This window comes from Hemitrygon akajei, chromosome 19 (genome assembly GCF_048418815.1).
Source record: "Hemitrygon akajei chromosome 19, sHemAka1.3, whole genome shotgun sequence".
NCBI lineage: Eukaryota > Metazoa > Chordata > Chondrichthyes > Myliobatiformes > Dasyatidae > Hemitrygon > Hemitrygon akajei.
Window position 1 is genome coordinate 74917078 of NC_133142.1, and position 13275 is coordinate 74930352.

Consider the following 13275-nt stretch of genomic DNA (forward strand, 5'->3'; position numbering starts at 1 on the left):
ATTAGCTTCATTTGTCACACATACATCAAAACATGCAGTGAAATGCATAGTTTGTTTCAACCACCAATGTAGTATGAGGATCTCTGGGGAGAGGCCACAAGTGTCACCGTGCTTCCAGCACAACTTGCTAACCCTAACCCATACATCTTTGGAATATGGGAGGCAACTGGAGGAAACCAAACCAGTCATGGGGAGAACACACTGTCCTTACAGAGAGTGGCAGGAATTATTAGCTTGTGTCTGAATTTTGTCAAGGTGTTGCTACATGCAGGCATTTATGGAGCATTTGCAAATGGAAATAAATATTGTGCAGTCATTCGTGAGCATCCTTATTTTTAACCTTGTGATGGATGAACTGGATGAAGCACATGAAGATCATTGGGCTTGAATACTACTCTGAGGAGCTGCAATGATATCCTGTGACTGGGATAACTGATGTCTGACAGCTACATCCACATTTCCTTGTGCAAGGCAAAACTCCAACTGTTATGGTGCTTTACCCATTGGATTAAGGTCTACAACACTCCAGTCACTTGCTGCACTGATGCCCACGGTAGTCGTTCCCACCTCGCTGCTAAATAGTATTTAGCCTGTTTTTGTGAACAGGTTATTCCGAAGCATTTTCCCAGGTAGTTCAGATAAATACCTGTATTAGAGTTGTATTGGAGGGTAGCTGGCAGCCTCATACCCCAGTGAGATAGGGGCACGCCTGTCCTAGCCTGTGAAGTCAGCTCCAGCAGACTGGGCGGATGAGATACAATGGCCAGGAAGGTGGCTCTGCAATACTTTGTGGAGAGTGAAGGCACAAAAGTCATCCACTGCAACCAAAGGAGACCCCACTTGTTCTACCACTGGACCCAGACTTCCGAGTGTGATGGCTTTTCTACTTTATAATTGTCCCTCACAGTTTTCTTGTCATCAATGAATGCAATGGGCAAACACCAACTGTATTGGAAAAGCTTAGCCAAAAGTGCAGCTACTGGAGGACAGGTCTTTAGTACTTAAGCTATCTTGTGTCTTGCCCAGCTGAGATCATTGAATGCAACCATTTCAAATTCACTAAAGACTAGCTCCTGTCGTAAAGATATCAGGAAAACGCTCTCAGGATTTATTAATCAGTAATTAGTAATTTAGTAATCAGTAACCTGGAATTATGATGTTGTAGCTATTAGTGAAACATGGTTGCAGGAAGGGTGTGATTGGCAACTAAATATTCCTGGATTTAGTTGCTTCAGGTGTGATAGAGTAGGAAGGGCCAGAGGAGGAGGTGTTGCATTGCTTGTCCGAGAAAATCTTATGGCGGTGCTTTGGAAGGATAGATTAGAGAGCTCCTCTAGGGAGGCTATTTGGGTGGAATTGAGGAATGGGAAAGGTGTAGTAACACTGATAGGAGTGTATTATAGGCCACCTAATGGGGAGCGTGAGTTGGAAGAGCAAATGTGTAAGGAGATAGCAGATATTTGTAGTAAACACAAGGTGGTGATTGTGGGAGATTTTAATTTTCCACACATAGATTGGGAAGCTCATTCTGTAAAAGGGCTGGATGGTTTAGAGTTTGTGAAATGTGTGCAGGATAGTTTTTTGCAACAATACATAGAAGTACCAACTAGAGATGGGCAGTGTTGGATCTCCTGTTAGGGAATGCGATAGGTCAGCTGACAGATGTATGTGTTGGGGAGCACTTCGGGTCCAGTGATCACAATAGCATTAGCTTCAATATAATTATGGAGAAGGACAGGACTGGACCTAGAGTTGAGATTTTTGATTGGAGAAAGGCTAACTTTGAGGAGATGCGCAGGGATTTAGAGAGAGTGGATTGGGTCAAGTTGTTTTATGGGAAGGATGTAATAGAGAAATGGAGGTCATTTAAGGGTGAAATTATGAGGGTACAGAATCTTTATGTTCCTGTTCGGTTGAAAGGAAAGGTTAAAGGTTTGAAAGCGCCGTGGTTTTCAAGGGATATTAGAAACTTGGTTCGAAAAAAGAGGGATGTCTACAATAGATATAGGCAGCATGGAGTAAAGGAATTGCTCTAGGAATATAAAGAATGTAAAAGGAAACTTAAGAAAGATTAGAAAAGCTAAAAAGTTACAAGTTTGGTTTGGCAAATAAGGTGGAAGTAAATCCGAAAGGCTTCTACAGTTATATTAAAAGCAAGAGGATAGTGAGGGATAAAATTGGTCCCTTAGAGAATCAGGGTGGTCAGCTATGTGTGGAGCCGAGGGAGATGGGAGAGATTTTGAACGATTTCTTCTCTTCGGTATTCACTAAGGAGAAGGATATTGAATGGTGTAAGGTGTGGGAAACAAGTAAGGAAGTTATGGAACCTATGACAATTAAAGAGGTGGAAGTACTGGCGCTTTTAAGAAATTTAAAAGTGGATAAATCTCCGGGTCCTGACCGGATATTCCCCAGGACCTTGAGGGAAGTTTGTGTAGAGATAGCAGGAGCTCTGACGGAGATCTTTCAGATGTCATTAGAAACGGGGATTGTGCCGGAGGATTGGCGTATTGCTCATGTGGTTCCGTTGTTTAAAAAGGGTTCTAGAAGTAAGCCTGGCAATTATAGACCTGTCAGTTTGACATCAGTGGTGGGTAAATTAATGGAAAGTATTCTTAGAGATAGTATTTATAATTATCTGGATAGACAGGATCTGATTAGGAGTAGCCAGCATGGATTTGTGCGTGGAATGTCATGTTTGACAAACCTTATTGAATCTTTTGAAGAAGTTACGAGGAATGTTGACGAGGGTAAGGCAGTGGATGTAGTCTATATGGACTTCAGCAAGGCCTTTGACAAAGTTCCACATGGAAGGTTAGTTAAGAAGGTTCAGTCGTTAGGTATTAATGCTGGAGTAATAAAATGGATTCAACAGTGGCTAGATGGGAGATGCCAGAGAGTAGTGGTGGATAATTGTTTATTGGGATGGAGGCCGGTGACTAGCGGGGTGCCTCAGGGATCTGTTTTGGGCCCAATATTGTTTGTAATATACATAAATGATCTGGATGATGGGGTGGTAAATTGGATTAGTAAGTATGCTGATGATACTAAGGTAGGAGGTGTTGTGGATAATGAGGTGGGTTTTCAAAGCTTGCAGGGAGATATATGCCGGTTAGAAGAATGGGCTGAACGTTGGCAGATGGAGTTTAATGCTGAGAAGTGTGAGGTTCTACATTTTGGCAGGAATAATCCAAGTAGACCATACAGGGTAAATGGTAGGGCATTGAGGAATGCAGTGGAACAGAGAGATCTAGGAATAACAGTGCATAGTTCCCTGAAGGTGGAGTCTCATGTAGATAGGGTGGTGAAGAAGGCTTTTGGAACGCTGGCCTTTATAAATCAGAGCATTGAGTACAGAAGTTGGGATGTAATGTTAAAATTGTACAAGGCATTGGTAAGGCCAAATTTGGAATATTGTGTACAGTTCTGGTCACCGAATTATAGGAAAGATATCAATAAATTAGAGAGAGTGCAGAGACGATTTACTAGGATGTTACCTGGGTTTCAGCACTTAAGTTACAGAGAAAGGTTGAACAAGTTAGGTCTCTATTCATTGGAGCGTAGAAGGTTGAGGGGGGATTTGATCGAGGTATTTAAAATTTTGAGAGGGATAGATAGAGTTGACGTGAATAGGCTGTTTCCATTGAGAGTAGGGGAGATTCAAATGAGAGGACATGATTTGAGAGTTAGGGGGCAAAAGTTTAAGGGAAACACGAGGGGGTATTTCTTTACTCAGAGAGTGATAGCTGTGTGGAATGAGCTTCCTGTAGAAGTAGTAGAGGCCAGTTCAGTTGTGTCATTTAAGGTAAAATTGGATAGGTATATGGACAGGAATGGAGTGGAGGGTTATGGACTGAGTGCGGGTAGGTGGGACTAGGTGAGATTAAGAATTCGGCACGGACTAGGAGGGCCGGAATGGCCTGTTTCTGTGCTGTGATGGTTATATGGTTAATGCAAGGAAGATGAGGATGTTGATGAAGCCACCTCTTTTCATCAGCTCTTTGTTTCTGTCCTGCACCACTCAACTAAAATATGGTTGGACTGCAGAATCTGATCTTTAGGCTGTTGAACTAGAAGGGATAACTTCACTCAATTTCACTCGCTCATCACTAAGCTGCTCTCATAACCTGTGAACTCACTTTCAAGGCATATTCATCTCATGGTCATGATATTTATTGTTTTTCTTTATTTGTAGAGTTTTTTGCAGATTGATTGTATGACCTGTTGAATGTGGTCTTTCATTGATTCTGTTGTGTTGTATTTACTGTGCATGCCTGCTAGAAAATGAATTTCAGGGTTGTATACACTAACATGTACTTTGATAATGAATTTACTTTGAACTTTGGGGTTTATTCTATTTAGCATGTTTTTATGAATCGGACAGATGTTATTCACAAGGATTGTGCTCTAGTCATACATACCATTGTTTCAAGAGCAATTGCATTTCCTCAGCTGATTGGCAAGGGCAAGTTCAAATAGTCTGTTTTTCATGTTGGTTCACACACTACCTGCCACATTTGTATCCATCAGATGCCTCAGTGCTAGTGCTGTCTAGCCATTCTTAGTGGTGAACGTCAAAGTTCCCCACACTGTGTATACGCTGTGCCCTCGCTACTTCAGTTGTTTCTTCCAAGAGTTGCTGTGCATGGAGGAGCACTGATCATCTGAAGGAGGATAATGGGTGTCTGAAGCCCATCGCTCGCACTGGCGTATAGACTGCTGACAGCAAATTGCCAGAGGCCTCTGTCTTGGGCCAGTCTTTTAAGTTTTCCCAGGTGTAGCCCATCTCCTTGGAGTATCCTTTCTCTCCCAGGGATGATGGTCTTTGGAGCTTCTGTTGGTTTTTCTGTAGCTCTGGGTTTTTACTGGATGGGATTGCTAGCCCCATGCCTGACCCTCCTTTTCACAGCTGGGCTTGGGACCCTCCATGGCAGAGTTAAAATGGGTATACTGAGCAAGAAATTTTCCTGCTGATGTTTAAGCTGATTTCATTGGAACTGTAGTTCATTATGACTATTCTCACTATTCCTTTTGGTGTCTTGCTAATGGGAAAGGCCATACCCAGGGTATGTGATAGAGGAATCTAGGACATGATTCTGTGATTACAGCAATGTCAGGTGGTTACTTGTACTTGAGGTAGCCCTACTAATTTAGCCACCAGTCTCCAGAGGGTTGTATGGAGGACTTAGCAATGTCAACTAAGCTGGGAATGCTGTCCTAAATAGCTGCATCACCATTTGGTACAGGAGCTGCAAGTCCATATAGAGTATTGCAAGGACTGCTGAGAGGATCATCAGGGTCTCTCCTCCACCTGTCAGGAGCGCTGTGTACACAGGGTTCAGTGAGCTCTCCTATCCATCAAGCAATTTCTTTGATCCCCTACCTTCAGGCAGGAGGTAGAGTAGCATTATGACAAGAATGGGAAACAATTTCTTCCCACAGGCTATGCACTACTGAACTCCCTGCCACCATCTAGGTTTCTTCATGTTTGAAGTGCCAGTAGTGTTATCCTGTTTTCTTTTTTAACTTGTATATCCACCTTATTATTTGTTAGTTTAGCAGTGGTAATATAACTTTGTGTTGTATTGTGTCTTTAGAAATGCCTCATTTCATTTGGTGGTATACATGTGTCCGGTCGGTCGAATGACAAACTGAGCTTGAATTTGAATTTAGTTTTGAAGATCAACTCTAAGTGTTTCATTTGGTTTGATTGTTTTACTGCTTCAATATTGTGGTAATGGCACAGTATGCCTTACACCATTAAATGTTTGAGGGTCTAGTCACATTTAGATCAGAACACAGAAGGATTTCCTGCTCTGAAGGGCATTAGTGAGCCCAGTGAGTTTTCCTGGCCATCAGGTGGTTTTGTGGACATCTTCAAGGTTTTTTAATTCCAGATTAACCAAATTTCTATTCCATAGGAGGATTTCATCTCATTTTCTGCTTTGTTAGACTGGATTTCTGGGTTGGATTCTAGTAATTTAACTGTGAGACTACAGCAGTTAATCCTACAATTTTCAGTCAATGGTCCCACTACTAATTGTGTTACATTGTAAGAATTTTCAAGGTAAATTTTTATATCCTGGTGCTTTAGACAATCGACCACACCCAGCCACCTTGATTACTCAATGTGTTCAAGTCGAAGTTAGATAGCACCATAATGGGATAAAGCTTATCTGCTGTGTAGAAGGCATTTATTTGAATTGTTAATAGTCCGAAAAGTAAACAAAATTATAGTCATTGTCAATATAAAGAAAATGCAAATTAAAGTTTTTTGATATATTTCTAATAGCTATGATACATCCATATTTCAGCTTTAATTTTTAACTGTTACAGAGTATTCTTGGTTTTAAGTTTTTATCAAGTGAGCTGACTTGGTACGAGACTATCTCTGTTGTCATTAATCCATAAGTCATAGAAAGACATGGCACAGACAAAGAACCTTTTTGGAACCTCTTGCACTAATCCTACATAAATCCCACGTTTTATTGTCACATCCCTTCAACTCCCCCAGATACTACCACTTAACTGCACATTAGGGGCTACTTACAGTAGCCAAATTAATCTACCAGTACCTTCCAATCCCTAATGAATTAAATTCAGTACCTGATGACAAGGCAAGAAAATTACCAAACCCCTCGATCTTTCCCACAGGAATATAGTAAACACAAGCTACAGAAAAGTCCTGAGATCTGGATTGAATCTGGACCCTGGTATTGTGAGTCAGCAGTTCTACTGGTTATGCCAATGTGCTGCCCCATAAACATTTTGCATATTAAAAGTGAACCAGTGTGAACCAGTATATTAACCACATTAGTATATTTCACTGAAGTACATTATACTGTATAATACAAACAATTTCCAATTTATATAAAGTTGCATAGAACATTTATTTAGAGGTACAGCAAGGCTTTGGGCCTATTCCAGACTAATCTGGGATTTGGATATGAGGACTCAGTTTTGGTTCGGAATGGTGTTGTTCACTTCAATTGCTTGCGTGTTTTGTGTTTTTTTTCTTTCTCTTGTGCATTGCTTGTTGGTCTTTTATTTTTTTTCTTTAATTGGGTTTCTTGTTTTGTGGCTACCTGTGAGCAAGCAAATCTCAAAAGTTGTATAATTTATACTTTCTTTGATACTGTACTTGAATCTTAAATCTATAGGTCTTTCCAGCCCTCCAAGCCGCACAGCCAGCAACCCCCGACATCCCACGATTTAACTCCTAATCACGGGACAACTTACAATAACTAATTAACTGGTATGTCTTTAGACTGTGGGAGGAAACTGGACCAGCCAAAGAAACCTCTCATATTTCCATGGACAGGGTGTACAGACACCTCACAAAGGACACAGGAATTGACTCCAAACTCCAACATCCTACGCTGTGATATTGTTGCACTACCATGCACTACATTGCCATGGCGCCATTGAACATAGAACAGTGCAGCACTGGACAAGCTGTTCTGCCCATGAAGTTGTGCAGATTTTGATGCCAATTTAGAATGCCTTTTTCATGTATATCTTCCATATCCCCTCATCTCACCATTCCTTCATATTCATGTGTCTATCTGAAAGCCTTTTAAACTCCACTACACCGCCTGCTACTCCTGGCAATATTTTCTAAGCATCTACCATTTTAAAAAATCTGTCCCCTATATCACATTCAAACTCCCTCCTCTAACCTTAAAAGCATATTCTCTGGTATTTGACATTTGTATTCTGGGGGAAAATATTGATTACTATTTGCCTTCATATGAAAGGATGAATCCTCCAATACATTAATTACAGATTAAATGGGGAAAAATTGATTTTGTGGGTCTGGTCTCTTGGAACTCAAACAACCTATAAATAAGTTGGAAAAGTTAGCTGTGAAAATTTAGGAGTGAAATATTTTATGAGTATGATATAGAAAAAATCAAGCAATGTTGATAAAACACCTGAACTGGATACTAAACTGGGGATGATTAGTAAATGCCCTTTTTTCTGTGAAGTTGGTGGAACAAAACTTCTGAAGTATTCAACGCATAGTTACTTATACCGCCTGCTTTGTGCATGCAGCAGAGGATACTTTTCCATGTTATAAATTCCACTAGTTGTTTCTGTGAGCCAAAGCCACTTTCACAAGTGTTCTGACAGAAGCTGCCTGTCAATTTCATCTCTGCTTAAACCTGCAGAGTAGGGGAGTGCATCTGTTTTTTGCTCTTTGTTTATAACTTTTTTTTGCATGAGCTCTAAAGCAATCAAGGCAAATGTGCTGTCACCTTCTATTGGGAACATTGCAGCAGCAAAATGTATTTTAATAATTACTGCAAAAAGAATATTTGTATGGTATCTTCAACATTAAACTTGTGTTTTTTTTAATCACTAATCTAAACAAGTTTGTAAATGTCATACATGGACTTAATGAATGTTTTATGTAATACCGTTGGGCTTGCTCAGTATGTTTTTCAAGCTAACCCTGACTAGTTTAATTATGCCTTAGACTTGAATTATATGCATAGACCTCAAATTCCTGTGCACATGATGTCTAGTTCCTGTCACCCTGCCATATGAAAATGTTACTCCTTTATAAACATAGAAACATAGAAAACCTACAGCACAATATAGGCTCTTCGGCCCACAATGCTGTACCAAACATGTACTTACTTTAGAAATTACCTAGGGTTACCCATAGCCCTCTATTTTTCTAAGCTCCATCTACCTATCCAGGAGTCTCTTGAAAGACCTTATCGTATCCGCCTCTACCATTGTCACCAGCAACCTATTCCACGCACTCACCATTCTCTGTGTAAAAAAAACTTACCCCTGACATCTCCACTGTACCATATTTCAGGACAGCTGGGATCCTAATTTTAGCACTGAGATGCATTATTCCACTTCAACTAAAAGTTACAATATTTTGATAGTTTAGATAATTAGCTAAGTGAATAACTTTGGCAAGTAAGTCATAATGATAGTACTTTTTGTAATAGAGAATGATGAAGTTGGCAAAACTGCTGCAATTATTGTTGATTTAACTTTTTGGCCTTAAGCTGACAATGAAATTCATCTCTTATGTATGGTGCTGGCTACTATCAGGCCTTAAATGGTGCGTGCGTGTAAGGCTGTAAGCAGTGATCCAAATTAAGGAATGTTGAACACCAGTTAAGTTAATGAATTATTGGGATAAGAATAGCAAAGCCCCAAAAATGAAAGATCAAACATTCTTTCTACACCGTAGTTCTTTATGATATTTAGTTTGTTCATTTGCATCAAAATAAAGTTGTAAACCTGCTTCATATATCTTCTTGTTTGCTTCTAACAATTATTCCTATATCAGGACCTTGCATCTTGCCTGACATGTTTGGAGAGTGTCTTCAGTGCTTCATATGTAAAGGGGGATGGATCAGTGCCCTCCCACAATTCTCAGACTCAAGTCCTTCACTGCAATGCCCTGCAGTCATGGTCCTTACTGGTTACTATCTGTCCACCCTCCAAAATTCAGAAGTTCTTGGAAATGTACGTATGAACATTATTAGAAATGAATACTACTTTTCGATTGCCTTTAGTTGCAAGTTAATGCATTTCTTCCTTGTACCACTTTATACTAAAACCAGCTTGGGAGCCTTGGCACCTAACTTGGATTGGGAGACCATTTCACCAAGCAACTACGCTCTGTCTGCCAGATAAAGAGGGATCTCCCAGTGACCGCCCATTTTAATTCCAATTCCTATTCCCGTTTCGATGTGTCCATTCATGGCCTCTATTATCAGGTTGAAGGAGCAACACTTTATATTCTGGTTAGCCTCCACCTGATGGCAGGAACATCGGTTTCTCAAACTCCAGTAATTCCTCCCCCACTCCCCCATTCTCTATTTCCATTTCCCTATCTCAGTTTATCTCTGTCTACCTGTAACCTCCCTCTAGTGCTCCTCCCCTTTTTCTTTCTTCCATAGCCTTCTGTCCTCTCCTGTTAGATTTCCCCCTTCTCCAGCCCTGTCTTACACCAATTAACTTCCCAGCTGTTTTCTCACCCCCCCCCTACCCTGTTTCACCTATCACCTTGTGTGTCTCCCTCCCATTCCCCCACCTTTTTACTCTTGACTCCTCATCTTTTTTCTCCAGTCTTGCTGAAGGGTCTAGGCCTGAAATGATGATTGTACTCTTTTCCATAGATGTTGCCTGGCCTGCTGAGTTCAGCATTTTATGTGTGTTTACTTGGGAGCCTTGTGATTGGTCAGTAATTAGTAGTATTACAATCGTAAAGGCTGTTTGTGCACACAAGAGAACAATAGCCGTTCTATGGCTTCAGAAAAAAAAATTAGATTGCTTGCCCTTAAAATCACTGGTTGTTTGCATAATGTAAGTTGCTGATCTGTGTGAAAATAAATAAACCATCCTTGCGTTTTTTATTATTTATTTAGACATACAGCAGGGAACAGGCCCTTCCAGCCACAGCACCCAGCGACCCCCTGCAACTCTGATTCAGCCCTAACCTAATCACAGGACATTTACAATGGCCATGTAATCTACCCAGTACATCTTTGGAGTGAGGGAGGAAACCGGAGGGCATGGGTTAAACTCATGCATTCCACTGAGAGGATATACAGAGACTCCTTACAGAGGATTGAACTCCGAATTCTGACAGCCCAAGCTTTAATAGCGTTGCGCTAATTGCTATGCTACCATGGTGCCCATTCAAAATTTAAACATTTTGAAAGAATGTTTAAATTTCATTGCTCTATTTCATTGCATATCATATTTCCTTTTTAATTAATGTGCCAAAGCTAATTAAGCAACTTGGAAGAAATTAGAATTTGGATTGCTTAATTGTAGCCTCTTGCATAGCTGACATTCTGAAATGATCAATTCAGCTGATGTGACAAGGCGGTGAGCTGGTCAGTTTTAAATTGAGCGCAAGTCAAAATATGCTCCTCTTCTGTTCTCTAATTCCCTGACAATGACAGTGGTGCTATTCTCCCTGGCCTCTGCTTTACACCTGTTAGAAATCATGTGAAATGTTCCAATAATTACCTGGATGCCCCTACCCCAACCCATGAGGCAGATATATACATTTGGGCTGCCTTCCTCAAAATAAGTAACAACAGTACTATCTCCTATGTATCTGTGTCTTTGGACTGTATAGAGAAAATAAACTTTAATTGAAAGGAAAACTTTTAAGTGTTCTACTGATTTGATATGGAACTGTACTAATGAATTATTAATCATATTTTTCAGTCATATGTCCAAATTACCTGGCCTCCTGTGTAGTGACAACTTGAGTTTGCGAATAGCAGCTGGGGAAGCGATAGCACTTCTGTTTGAGTTGGCGCGCAAGACTGATCAAGTAAGGGGCCTTTTAGTGTTCCTTCTGAGAGAGGAGAAACTCAGATTCAATATTTTTTCCCCTTTAGCAATAGTTTACTATTTATTTTTGGGAAAATATATTAAATATTGAGGGGTTTGGCACTTTTTTCCCACCTTCTCAAGAGATACCAAATGTGCTTCTTGTGGGAATTGGAAGTGCTGTGTTTGTGTCTAAGATTTTTGTTGGTAATTCTGTATATGCTACATTTTCTTTGGTTTCATTCCTGTCCTTAATTGTAAGCTAAAGAATACAACCTGACTCTTTTGTCAATGAGTCATTAGATAAGCAGTTATTAAAGTAGTTATATTCATAATGACACCAGAATGGTAAAGTAGAAGTTAGCATAACACTATTAAAGCTCTAAGCGTCAGAGTTTGGAGTTCATTCCTAGCATCCTCTATAAAAGAGTCTTTACATCCTCCCCATTGAATGTGTGAGTTTTCTCCGGATGTTCTGGTTCCCTCCCATACTCCAGAGATGTACCGGACAGGTTAATTGATCATTGTAGATTGCCCAGTGATTAAGTTAGGGCTAAATTGGGGTTGTTGCATGGCTCAAAAGGCAGAAGGGCCTATTCAGTGCTGTATCTCTAAATAAATAAAATAGAACATTAACATCATGATTGAGCATTTGTGGTCAACAGGTATTTAAGTCTGAGTAGTATTTCCAGGTTTGAACAAAATTTAAATTACTTACTAGTATTTATGATTTAATCTTGTTGCCTTGAGAAATTAACTGGTGATGAGTAGAAAATTTAATGGTCCTTTTGCATCTGTCATCAGAGTCTTTAATTACAGATGCCTAAAGAGAAAAATATACTAATTTCAAAATATAACCCTAGTTATATCAGGTTGAGTTATGTGGTAAAGAACTGCTCACTCTAGTTTGGATAAATAAGTTGGATTAAACTTGAAAAAAATTTGAGTTGCTTATGAATCCTGATGGTGCTAAATTGTATTGCACAGTAAAATGCCAGTATTCCTTCAAACTGAATGATTTGCATATATGAAACTTGTCCTTTGATGCTTTGAACTAGTGATTAGCTTTCAGCTTTATATTAGTTCTGTTATCTGATCCTATTTTCCTGTGTTTTTTAAAGGACTATTTATATGAAGACACTGGCCAGCTCTGTGAAAAGCTGAAAGCATTGGCAACCGACAGTAATAAATACAGGGCCAAAAACGATCGGCGAAAGCAGCGCTCCATTTTCCGAGATGTCTTGCATTCCATTGAGGTAGTTTTATTGGAGATGCCATTGTAAGCAAGAAATGTTGTAGTCAGTACAAATGGATGTAGTAGCTCCCTGCAGACACTGATGTATTTAAATACAGGCCAATATGCAATTATAGATTGACACACTGTCAGAGTTGCCCTCTTTCAAATCTTAAACTAAGTTTCCATCTTTTTCCTAAATCACTATTGAAAAAATGTATCTGATACTATTTTAGAAATCATTGAAATAGATGATGCAGGAATTACAGAACTCTGCATTTAGTTGATTTCATATTTCCCATATTGCAGCTGTAACTGCATCAGAAGTACAGTTTAAGAAAGCGAATCGTATTATACAAATCCAAATCTTTCAACATACTATCTTAACACTAAAATGCATATTTAAGCATAGTATGTTTCTCTCTTGAATCCTGTTATCTTCCATGTTATTGAGTTGGTAAGTGACTGATTGGGCAAAAAAAACCCAAGCTGCTTAAAGCAAAAGCGGAATATTTCGATCTGCAAATATTTCATTCAGAACTTTAAAAAAAAAAGTCCCCTGAATGGCATTATTGCTCTATTAAACTTGAAAATCAGTGGCAGGAAGTTATTGTAAAACTAAAGTTTAGAAACACAGAGAACCTACAGCATAATACAGGCCCTTCAGCCCACAAAGTTGTGCCGAACTTGTCCCTACCTTAGAAATTACTAGGCTTACC

At 39.7% G+C, this 13275-nt stretch overlaps 1 protein-coding gene across 4 annotated transcripts in view; it reads left to right on the forward strand.

The window, feature by feature from the left end:
* Positions 1 to 13275, forward strand: part of LOC140742079 (interferon-related developmental regulator 1-like) — a 39547-nt gene that overhangs the window by 19191 nt on the left and 7081 nt on the right. For all 4 annotated transcript variants that reach the window (XM_073072900.1, XM_073072901.1, XM_073072899.1 and 1 more), the window contains 3 exons: positions 9317 to 9495; positions 11215 to 11323; positions 12444 to 12578. In XM_073072900.1, coding sequence (XP_072929001.1) covers positions 9317 to 9495; positions 11215 to 11323; positions 12444 to 12578 — 423 coding nt within the window. The remainder of the gene's footprint in view (positions 1 to 9316; positions 9496 to 11214; positions 11324 to 12443; positions 12579 to 13275) is intronic.